General features: G+C 43.0%; 1 protein-coding gene across 4 annotated transcripts in view; it reads right to left on the bottom strand.

The window, feature by feature from the left end:
- Positions 1-12183, bottom strand: part of LOC119434024 (uncharacterized) — a 105052-nt gene that overhangs the window by 8994 nt on the left and 83875 nt on the right. For 3 of the 4 annotated variants that reach the window (XM_037701324.2, XM_037701323.2, XM_037701321.2), the window contains exons 3-9: positions 11978-12061; positions 11124-11165; positions 8390-8598; positions 5524-6886; positions 5122-5274; positions 2138-2260; positions 338-604 (exon numbers count right to left, since the gene is read on the bottom strand). In XM_037701324.2, coding sequence (XP_037557252.1) covers positions 338-604; positions 2138-2260; positions 5122-5274; positions 5524-6886; positions 8390-8598; positions 11124-11165; positions 11978-12061 — 2241 coding nt within the window. The remainder of the gene's footprint in view (positions 1-337; positions 605-2137; positions 2261-5121; positions 5275-5523; positions 6887-8389; positions 8599-11123; positions 11166-11977; positions 12062-12183) is intronic. The other variant, XM_037701322.2, reaches the window with a different exon arrangement.

Genomic DNA, 12183 nt, shown 5'->3' on the forward strand with positions numbered 1-12183 from the left:
GTCGGGCGAAACTACTTTTTGTCGCACATAAGAATTAAAATAATATTGTGTGCAGTTCAACACTACTCCCATTTTTCAATTTTTCCTGTTTCCCGGCTCTTACGTTTTTTTTTTTTACGGTCCCGTGAAAAACGTAATAGCGGGGTTCTACTGTATTCGTTTTCACCAGACTCCGCACAATCTTTACATTTCAATTTGTTTAGGAAATGTAAATACTAGTCCGTATTTGATTCAATATTCCAAGCTAATACTTCTGAAGTACTATATCCATATTTTATTTAATTTGAAAAAAAGTTCTCTCCCTGAACATAATATTTATGCATTTAAAACACTTTACCTCTGGTACTGCCCGGCTTTTGCCAAGCCGACTGATGTGGTTGACCAAATACTCCTCTGGCGATGTTGACGTGACTTGTGAAAACAGGACTGTCGCGAACAAGGGGCAAGGGGCATCGTTATCCTTCTGCGCTGCGAACAGTTCCAGAGCAGACTTGAGCATGACGATTTTTACTGCCTCCATGAGCTTCGCATCAAGTGCGGGTTCCTCATTCAGCTTGCTGGCCAGCAGTGCCTCTGGACTGGCCGTCAACCGCAGCTGATCCTCCTGAGAAAGCAAAAGAGCAAGATAACCTGTTTAATCACGAATTATCCCCTACAGGCGGCAATTAATTCTGGCCATTAAAACATTCAGCTTCGCCACACTTCTTGCGTCTCTTAAATTCGTGAAGGGTGTACTGCTGCAGAATGGATCAAGAATTACTAATTCTTCGGCGAGTTTTGTCTATTTACAGAATGTGGAATACATGCGAGATCAATCCATAGGTATGTCAGATGTGAGAAATCAACTATTTCATGTGTAGCATACTTGGAAAGCATACCTATCCACCCACTACAAATATGTGCCCGATGTGAAACATAGTGAAATACAATGAAACGAGTGAACCCGCTGCATGACATTATGTTTTCATGTTTAAGAAAGTTCCAAGCAGCGCAAGAAGACGCTGCTTGTCCAGTCTGTTTTCTCTGCCCTTTGTCTGCATCTTTTTGTGCTGCTTGGAACTTTCTTAATTATGCTTGCATATCAACTCGCCCAACTTTCGGTACTTCTGAACAACATGCCAACACCGAGAGCTAACAACCAACTGCCTGCCTTCCAACTCGTTTCACTGAAAACTTTACACATATTATTCAAACTTGCAGCAACATGTCAATAAGAAATGTTGCAAGATGTATGCGACCCCAACATCCTTATTGTCATTAGTGCTATATTATCTTGGCGTGCACAAGTGTGCACATAGAGCCTGAACAGGGTTACGATGAACCCTCTATGAAGGTGCCAAAGTTACTAGCAACACAGTCGGTTATGGCTAGCAGAGTGGCTAAAAGGTGAAATTGGTGCACGAGGGTGCAGAAACAGCGTAAACATGGTGGCTCAACTGGTCAAGCCCATGCATGTTCACTAAGGGATGAGGGCACGGCATTCATAATAGCCGTGTGTGGCAGAATAGTGCAGTTTCACTGTTGCGGCTAGACTATGTGAAAGCATAGGCATTACTTGCCTGGCAATTCCCAATGTGTAATTGGCTGATTAGCGAAATTATTTTTTAATCTTTGCTTTTGCACACACATTGTAGTACTTGCAGAAACTAATCCAGGAAGCTACAAAGGCATGCACAATGGACCGCGGAAGTTTTGAAATGTTGGTAACTTAGTGAATATGTTGCTAAAGATAGCAAGTTTCTTCTTCTTTCTGGGGTTTTACGTGCCAAAACCAGTTCTGATTATGAGGCACGCCGCAGTGGAGGGCTCCGGATTAATTTTGACCACCTGGGGTTCTTTAAAAAGATAGCAAGTTTGTAGTCTATGTTACGTTGCACTAATTCTTCACTAAACTTTACAAATTCAGTCTATGGCTCAATTAGGATAGAACGAGAATTTAACTAAGCCCAAAATAGCTGATGCAAGAACTTCAAAAGGGCACTGCCACTTCTTTCTGGCTTACTCTCACAGCAACGGTAGCTTTCTTTTGGCATTGTAGAAGCTCAATTGAATGACTAATACAGCTGAAGTCCCTTTAAATTCACTTAAAGAATCTCTCTTTAAGCACCAGTTTCGAGATGTCTAGTATCTGTCTCACCAAGTCCTGCAATGAGGAGAGGCACTCCCAGAAGCCCTGAAGAGCCTGGGTATACTGGAGATTGTGGTGGAAGGCCCAGCCCTCGAGCCACGTCTTGGCCCCCGCAGATGTGTCGTGGAACCGCTGAAATGCAGGCGCAACATTTAAAACATCGACACCCTGCGCGTTTAGCCAAGTGTATTCAAAAGCGCTGATTATGTGAACTGTCGGTGTGATCTTATATGGGGCAGTATATTCTCGGACAAGCACTTTCGAGGATGCTTTCATCACTTTCACGAGATTTAGTGTATTGCTGAACACATCGTCACAGTAAGCAAAACGCCAAACAAGATGTCTTGGCACTGTGCCAGGAATGCCGTCTTTCGTAAATGCTAACACACTCACTGCTAGTCACGTCAAGTCTCAAAAAAGTGAAACTGTCCTCAAAAGTGATTGTCGGAGAATATTGATCCTGTTTCTATCACACATGTACACCTAGTACACCATAAATAAGCTGTATATTGTGAGGTACATGCTACAAGCTGCACCTTTTACGAAATGCTGACAACTAACACATCACAATATCCTTGCAAGAGAATGAGACTTTGTGCTTGGTAATCAGCGTCTAGAATCGGTGGAAGATTACGACTGTCAAGGCCAATTTGTCACCGGGGACCCAGATCATGAGAAGGAAATTTACAGAAGAAATAATATGCAGATCCTGCACACTGTGCGGGTCAATAGTATGCGAAGCATTTTGCAGGTAGACAGCTGTTCAGCTTCGTTTTAAGTTCCTCAAAGTGTTATCAGATCGACCAACATGTTTGCATAAGGCGTGCACTTGTGTCTGTGACACACGCGTGTGTGTGATGGCGATAGACGACATCAGCAGCAAGACGATGATACACAGTATCACACTGGCGGCATGATTGATTTTCTCATACTCTGGCTAAGAAATTTTGCACATTGTTCTGTCATGACATGTCATCACCTGCGCCTATCCTGAATGTGGTGCAGTCAAAAGACAGCATCTCTAAGTGTTAGCTGCCACAAGAGGAAATTGGAGTAAACTGGCATGCTCTCTCTCTTTTAGCAACTTGATGCATGCAAAAGACAGTGGCAAAGTTTACTATTTGTGATTTCATTCCTGTGCCGGCCATCTAATGGAAAATGGCGCAAGTGCACATGTTCTCACTCGAACTCGAAGCCCATACCAATTGTCTCAAAGAGCTAGTCGGTGTTGACTTGAGAGAAGCACACGTGCTGTAGAGCTGAAAGGCCAAGGTTCAATCCTACCATTGGACACACATATATTTTTGAAAAAGCCTGAAACAGGAACCCACCTACTGACCTATCGACCGCAAAATGTCTTGGTATGAGGGGGAAAAAAATGCTTTGCATTAAAAAGTGGGTTGGAGTGCATTTGGCAGGCACTATATGTTGTCATGACTGGTAGCTTACCATTATCTTTGAAAAGAGAAGTAAGAGAGAAGCTAAGGACTGCACAAACACGCCATGGAATGAAAAATGATAGGCATACCATCAACAGAGTGGATTAGAGAGCAAACAGGGGGTAGACAATATTCTAGCTGAGCATAAGAAAAATGCTATTGTATGCGGGAGGCCACGTACTGCGTAGAGTAGATAACCAGTGGTCTATTAGAATTGTAGAATGGGTGCTAACTGAAGGGAAGTGCATTTGAAGGCGGCAGTGAACTAGGTGGTGTGATGAAATTGAGAAAATTGCAAGCATAGGATGGAGTCAGCTGATGCAAAACAAAGTAATTGGAGATCATTGCGAGAGAGAGAGAATAAGCTTTATTATAATATAGCCCCTAGGTCGGAGCTATTACTGTTTATTTTTCTGAGCTTGCAAGTGCTCCTATATTTCTGAACGCATGAAGGCAATGAGTCTGTGCACACATGAATAATCATTGTGGATTGCTGCATTTATTCTTGTACTAGCTTCATGCTACGTTGAGGTGGATGGCATTTCTTTTTTTCAGGAACCTTTCTAGGGGTGTGCGAATAGTTATTTTTGAGACCAAATCGAATACGAATTAAATAGCCAGAAGCGAAGCGAACATCGAATACTTTTCGAATAATGAATGGCCGTTATCAGAATGACTAAAAACGACGTTCACATCCCAGTATTCTTAATATTCACAAGTTTCTGTCATTACATAGTACGTTATGAAGTGTTGCTTATTAAAAGCACAAATGAAGCATTAGGAGCAAACAAGTAGTCTCCTCGCATGCACAGGACTCTTCAGAGAGCATCAATGATCGCAGTACATCCTGTAAAGTATGGCTACGTAAGAGACGTATCCTGCTCCACTATGCAATTTCTCATGTTTTATGCCTATTACTATGCCCACGGGATGAAAATGTACCGTACTTTTGTCCAAATTTTATGTGTATTTGGGCACAGTTGACATTTTGAAATATTCGAAAAGTATTAAAAAATATTCGCATTTACGAATGGTGATTATTCGATTCGAAGACCGAATCGAATAGGACACTACTATTCGATTATGTATTCGAAAGTTTCGAATATTCGCACACCCCTAAACCTTTCTCCACCTTGCGGGATTCTGCAGAACTGATTTGCCATGTTGCATTTATTACACAATATTTTTGTTAAAAATAGGTAACTTGCGAGGCCACAAAGTTGCTTGAAGCCAGCAGGATGAAGTTTAGTCAAATTCATCTATTAATCGTCACTGCCAAACTGCCTGAACTGATACAGTCGAGCCTCGATATAACAAAGTTGTACTTGAAGGAAAAAAACTTTTTTATATCACGAATTTCATTAATTCGAGGTTTCGTTAATTCAATGGAACTAAAATTGGGAAATATAGTTCGTTACATCGCAAATTTCGTTAAATCGAGGTTCGTTATATCGAGATTTGACTGCACAGCAGCACCAGAGTTCCTTCTAGTAAACTTTTTTTAAATGAAACTATGGTGTACACCGCCAATGAGCAGCACGCAGCTATTCATACCTGGTAGACACCATTGGCACCTCTGTGTCCAGCAAGGATGGAACCTCCAGACGCCAAAATTTGGAAGCCAGCAGCTCGGATGGCAGCATAACCATCGTTCTTGATCCTCCGCAGTGACCTCACTTCCAGCCCTGATAGCACAGCTGCGAGGGTCTAAACAGCACAAAGGAAATTAACAGAGTTTTATTAAGGAGTGTCACCACAAGACTGGCAAATGGTAAACCAGCCATAAAACCAATCACCTTAATGTGCAGTCTGAATTGCCGAGTAAAGGGCATGCAATTGTTAAATTGGTTAAAATGAGACTGTGCAGAAATGACCTGCAATTAGAAAATCAATGAACATTCCTTTCAAATCAGGTGTGTGGCTACATTCTTAAGAATAATCTGAAGTCAAACCTACTTTTTCCATTCCGTCACCAGGCTGGTGCTTCCTCTTCCGGCGCAGCCCAAAAATGTAGTCGGCCAGTGTGACCTTGTCTTCAATGCTAATTAGCGATTCGGCAGATCCCAATCTGAACACCTCGTCGTCCTTTTCCACATCCATCAGATCATTTCCGTTGGTGTCCATAGAAGCGTCTCTATCACTGCTCGCCGCGAGCGAAGCAAAGTCTGACACACTGCTAGGACTCAGAGTGGTCTCCTCTGGAACTGTCGTGATCTTGTTCAGCGAAGGAGGCTCCCGCATCGGTGACATCGGAGCGGTGCAGTTTCGTTCAGACTCGGGCAAACTTTGGTCCACTGGCAGTGTCTGGCTTCGCACCAGATGATGCTTCCAAGATTCCGACTCTGCGTAGAGAATGCGCTGAATCTCCTCGCGGAGTGTCCCCTTGCTGTGAATGTTGCCGCTGCTGTGGCGACGCACTACGCCAAGCACGCTGGGACGAGGCGCGCCATCGTCGCTCTCAGACCACTCGCTGAACCCACCAAAGTCCGTGGAATCGGACTCGTGCAGCTCAGCGGGGCGCTTCGACATTGGCAGGGAGTCCCACTCCAAGCTGGGCCCCGACGATTCTTTCGCCAGCCTTTCGCTGTCCGACTCGAGAGAGTTCCCGAAGTCACTGCCGCTGTCTGGACGAATGTCCACATCACGGACACTGGCACGACGGATGGATTCATCAGTGCTTTTCTTGCTAGCATCGCCCAGCACAACGTCGTAGTTCGTTGGAAGCTTCTGGAACACACGAAGGCTGACCAAATCGGCGTCGAGGTCAAGCAGTTCTTGCTTTGTGTCGTGGAGGATGGTCTCTATCTTGTCGATAGTTTCAAATGTCTCGCAGGGAACTTCCAGCGGTGCCTGTGCCTTCTCGAAGATACTCAAGTCAGACGCCTCACTGTCCACAGAAAGCTGGTGAGAGTGTGAATTGCGAAGCCGCATCAGTGCGGAGTCGGAGACCATGCCACCCAGAGAGAAGTCGTCGGTCTCTTCGCCCTGACTGTCGACACGAGATGAGATGAGCTCTTCCGTGCGCCGGTTGCGTTCGCTTAGGGAGCCAATGCTGAAGTTGGCGAGAAGGGAGACGGTGTCATTTGCCCACGGTGTCGCTGCTTCACCTCCGCCTTCATAGGAAAGTGAGTCTAGTAGACCTTCAGGCTCTTGTGAAATGGAGTCATCAGACAGCGGTGCTCGGTCATCATTGTTGTTGTTGTTGTTCTTGACAGACGCCGAGAAATCTCCAGACCCGCTGTCTGCCTTGGCACTCGGGTTCCCCTTTGGGTTGTGGTTGGTCTGCTGCACAGGACGACTTTCATCTGACTTTGCTTTCCTGGAAAAAGCAACGTGAGCATGCTCAGTGTTAGGTCTCTAAGAAAAAATAAATAAATAAAAATAAACAAGCAAACAGTGCATTGAAAGCACTTTATGTGGCTTGTCACATACAGAGAGGGCAAACTACAACATGAAATGAAAGCTGAAAAATAGCTCAGCCTAGTTAATATTCTGATTAGTAGTATACTTATAATCACTCGAAAGACATGAATCAAAAACATTGTTGGTGATGAGAACGAAAAAACATGACTGTGATCTGGCATGGCTCACAGCAAACAGCTGTATTTGGATCGTCTCACTAAAAGATTAACATAGTGGTAATGCAGCACTGTAATGGTTATGTCACACAAGAAAAACATGCAATTTCGGAGCCAAGAATTTTAGGCTCAAGCTAAGATGATTCTACAGCCTAAATAAGGGCAGGCAATATAGTTTTGATTTTGCTTTGCTAGAAGGAGTACATCTGCAAGTATGCTTGCAATCACTAATCAGTAATTGTGAATTAAGGTAAATAGTAGATCAATGGTACTATTGCATTATCCTTTTTTAATTTCGCAAACATTCAAATTTTTTGTGCATGGACATCCTACAGCTTTCTCGCAAAATATGCAGACCTGCAGTTTTCTAGATCTCTAAATTTTGTGTTGCCATGAGGTTGGAATTTCCACACACTTTATGGCGATACCTTCTAAATCTATACCATTTCTCCCTTAGTCACTTGCAAACATGACCGACCTTATTCTGTGAATGAAAAGCAGTGCTTTTTAAGCCACAGGTTTTTCAACACTAGACGTCAATAACTTCGAGCAACACAGTACAGCTGTTTTGCATGGTGCCGATTTCTACAATAACGACCTCCACGATCTATTACTTGCCTTATTTAACACGCGTTCACAGTACTCGTAAAGCTGCCGCACTAGGTAACGCAAATTTGGAACAGAAACTTTAACAATTTCCAGATTTTCACCATAATCTCAGCACGCTTTGAAAAATTCTGCAGGCCCCTTCATGCCTAGTGTCACACAAATGCAAAGGCCACTACCAAGTTTCCAGTGACAGAGCTCATTAGCAAGTTACTATGGCCTTATATGCAACATAACTTTGCTTCCATGGTGCCGTGCTAACCAAGTTGCATTAGAAAATGTGGGCAAGTGACTTATTTGGCAGGTAATAGTGAATACAGGCAACATTCTATCACCAACTCCGTACTCACTCAAGTCCCCTGGCTCAGACCTCAAAAGGTTACTGCACAAGATCATATACATTGCAAAACTGTAATCACATAATTGTATGCATTGCATAAACATGTAAAAGTCATCCGGGCAGGACAGGCAGATGTGCAAAGTCAGTAGATTTCGAATGACTAAGCTTGGTGGCATAATTGTAATAACCTTACATTCAACACATTATTACTTTTACGGAGCTTCAATAGCTAAAGGAAACATTTCAAGTGCTTAGGAGTGCTCCAAGTTAATAAACCATGCTCTGCAACAACCCTTACTTGTTGCGATGACGCATGCTGCCGCCTTTCTGGTTGTTCTTTGCAATGTTGAGCGGCGTTGAAGCCTTGGGCTGTGCACATCCCTGAAAACGCACATCACCCGACTGGCTGTCAAAGCGCACCGGCTCGTACGGGTTGCTCGACGTGACTCCCATGTCCCAGATGTCGTCGTCGCTCAAGAAGCCACCACCGCAGCTTGAGCTTCCGTCCTGCGTGCCATGCAAGGAGTGACGAAACTTTAGTTCCATTAACCGCAACACAACACACAGAGCAGCTGATACCCTATCTGTATGTAGGCTCACTAAGTTTTAGTCACACTAAACTTGAGCTGCAGACTACCGCAGTTATATTTAGTTAAATGAAAGCTTAACCACACTTTTATACACTAACTATGCTACTATGCTGAATGAAATGACTGCAGTGAGGCTATAACTTTCGTCCACCATAACCATAATTAATGAGCCTGTTTAGGTCGAGCATAAGATGAATTGCAACCAGTGTGTGCATAATACAGGGCATTTTTTCTTTTAGCTGCACCAAATATTAAAAAATTGGCTGCAGCAAATAGCCCAATTCCAACCCTCAAAATAAATTACTCAATGAGCCTCTCGACCATTACTTCTATGAGAAATCAAAATGCTTAACCCTTTCAGACGCCACTTTATCCTGTTGATTGAAAACTCACTTTCACCACATTTCTTGCATCTAGAGTACAGACTGTGAACTCCACGCGAAAACTCACTACAGGAACATCAAATACGAAAACGTCAACTATTTCGTGTATTGAAAGCTTGAAAAGCACTTGTCCAGCTGCTTGAAAATTGTGCCTGGTGCTACTAGCATTGTGAAAAACAATAAAAAAGAAGTGAGCTCGCTACATACAACAACATACTGACACCTATCAAAAACCTTACCACTCATTTTACTAAGACATTTTGCACATGTTCTCCAAAATTGCAGCACAATTCCAATTACAAGTGTTTCAAGGTATATGCGACACATTTTAAATACCATTACTTTCATCAGTGCTTTTTCTGTTGATGCACTATCTTGGTGCACACAACTGTGTACATAGTGTTTCAAGGGGTTAATTGGATAATTAACACAATTAGACTAATTGACTTATGAATTACTTAATTTACGGCACATTTTAATTTACGTAAAGTAGCTAGTGAGTATGCAAGGCAAATTGCTGGAGCCATTAAGGAGGTAATTGATTAAGGGGTAATTGGAGAAGACAGGGGTAATTGGAGATCACAGGGAGAGGCCTTCGTCCTGCAGTGGACATAAATATAGGCTGATGATGATGACGAGTATGCAAGGCATATCGAGTTGGAACGGATTCTGAGGATGGCACCAGTTTCGAGATATGCGCTGTGTCAAACATGCGATACGCGCCACTTACTTTTTAAAGGAAATGCTCTTTTATGCATTGAAGCATAAAAACAACTGTAACGCCAATGCATTTCGGTGGACATCTTGAATATTAATGCCTTGAAAGTGGTGTAGTTCTGAGGTTTCATTCTAACTGGATATGCCTTGCAAGCTCACCGGCTACAGTTCTTGAGTTGAACTATGTACCGTAAAGTAATTAAGAAGTCAATTAGTGTAATTATGTTAAATATACAATTTAGAATGCTGGTTTCTCCTAGAGGTAGTAACCACCTCATCGAGTAATATAATTCAAGGGTTAGAATTGTGCTGTCTCCCACAGGCAATGTTTAAAATTCGGGGCAGCTAAAAAAAAAAAGAAAACCTGGTATACTATGTCTGCATTGCCTTGCGAGTGGTGTGCTATGTGTAAGAGTAAACAAACCACACTGTCACAACTTTTAAGCAGCTGTTAACCACTGAACATCAGATCAACACAACTTGAAATTAATGCACACATCAAGAGATTGACTCATAATGCCCTTAAGAGGAAAATTGGTGCAGTGTCATAATAAAACCACAACAATATACTAAAACAGCATGATACTAAAACTCATTCGCTCGACAACTTTTTTGGCGATGAAAGCAAGGCCACGGAACATGAAGTCCATGCATGGCACTACTGCTGAAAGCAGGCCCATAATTTCATGCATATATTTTATCGCGAAACATATAAAATATAGTTTTGTTAACTTCAGCCAGTAATCTGAAGAGGTATAATTACCTATTTCAAGCCAGTAAGTACAGTTTATCTTCCAGTTAATGTTCTGAATCTGTGAGGCACAAAACCCCTACAAACATTCTACGCCACTCTCAAAAACCAAATGGCGTTCATGTGTTGCTGTGGCCGTTTGTTGTCGCCTTCGAGACAGGTTTCAGCAACAAGTGGCTGTTGGGACACATGAAGCAAATGGCGTGCAACATTTAAGCCAATTTAACTGAAGCCAGCCTTGCTAAAAAGTCACCAAGCAGCACAAGGCCAAAGGAACCAAAGGCAACAGCAAACTCGACCGCACTACATGGTGTAGTTACACACACACACGCACCCCTCTCGGAACTTCACCTTCATAGCCAGAAAATGTCAGCAAGTTTAGCCTGCCAACAAGAAATCACACAACTTGCAAACCCAACAAGCTTCAAAGAAAGGAAAACGATGCAATAAAGCATAAAGAGACGTGCAACTTTAATTAAATAATGAAAGCCTCGATGCCATGCATAAGCAGAGGAGTTAGTGGTGCACAGACTCGCGAGTTGTGATACGGTGCCAAGAATAGTGCATAAACGCAAAATACGAAAAACGTACACATTTTTTTTCAGCTTGGGCATGCTCGGTCACAGGCTGGGGCTGAAAAGGCAAAGCAGCAAATGCGTTGCAAAGGCCGCTGAACGCATCAATAAATTAAAGATGTGATTCAACCTTACGCAACTAGGTGTCTTTGGTATCGGTGTCTAGGGCACTGGATTTTTGTTTAGACGACGTGCACAAACACCCAAATTCTTATTGCACTTTCCTCCTAGTGTGGACCAATCAGTCATCATGAATAACAAAACTAAATAAATGAAAGTGCACCAGTTAAGAATGAAGCTCTCTGCAAACCGGTTGCAGTACCTGCAACTGTCAAAAACTATATTAACTGACACTAACATCATGAATCCAGCACAAAAACCCTGCGAGGATGTCTTTAAAAGCAACACTACTGATCAGATTAAAAGAAAAAAAAATGCATATAAAAATAACTACAGTGCATTCATGGATTCAACATTATACCATATTCATTAATCACTCGCAAGTATTACAAACCTAAAGCTGGAGTAATGATGCCAGTGTCTTCTTGAAGTTGGGACATCAGTTCTTACTGTCAACTAAATTTTACGAGGCAACGTATTTTGGGACTCCGTGCACAACAACTATCTTTGCAGTGCAGGTACCTAAGGGTAATAAGCATGTTAGCAGCTGTAGCAGTTTGCAGAAAGGAGAGCATCAAGCCGTTCTAGGCTACAAAGCTTGACAACAATGCAACAGCGACACTTAGCATGTCCTCCTGGCACATAATGACAAAGCAAGCAAATGGGATATGTAAGGGCAAGGCAGCACTAGCAGCTAATTGGCAAGAGACACTCAAGCAGGACGAATTGCATAATCAGAGGTTCGCTCACAATGTCGCCGAAAGATGCCTGGCTGGTGTCGGGTAGCGATGCCTCGCTGATCTCTGATTCATTGTCACTTTCTAGGTAGCACTCCTGCAAGCAGACACACGACGGCACTTACAATACATCAAAGAGCCGTCAAACTGCTACTCTGGCACAGTCTCGCAGCAGCTGTCACAAGACTGGTTGGGCACCGCTGCGCAAGCTCGTAATGC

The sequence above is a fragment of the Dermacentor silvarum genome, chromosome 11 (genome assembly GCF_013339745.2).
Source record: "Dermacentor silvarum isolate Dsil-2018 chromosome 11, BIME_Dsil_1.4, whole genome shotgun sequence".
NCBI lineage: Eukaryota > Metazoa > Arthropoda > Arachnida > Ixodida > Ixodidae > Dermacentor > Dermacentor silvarum.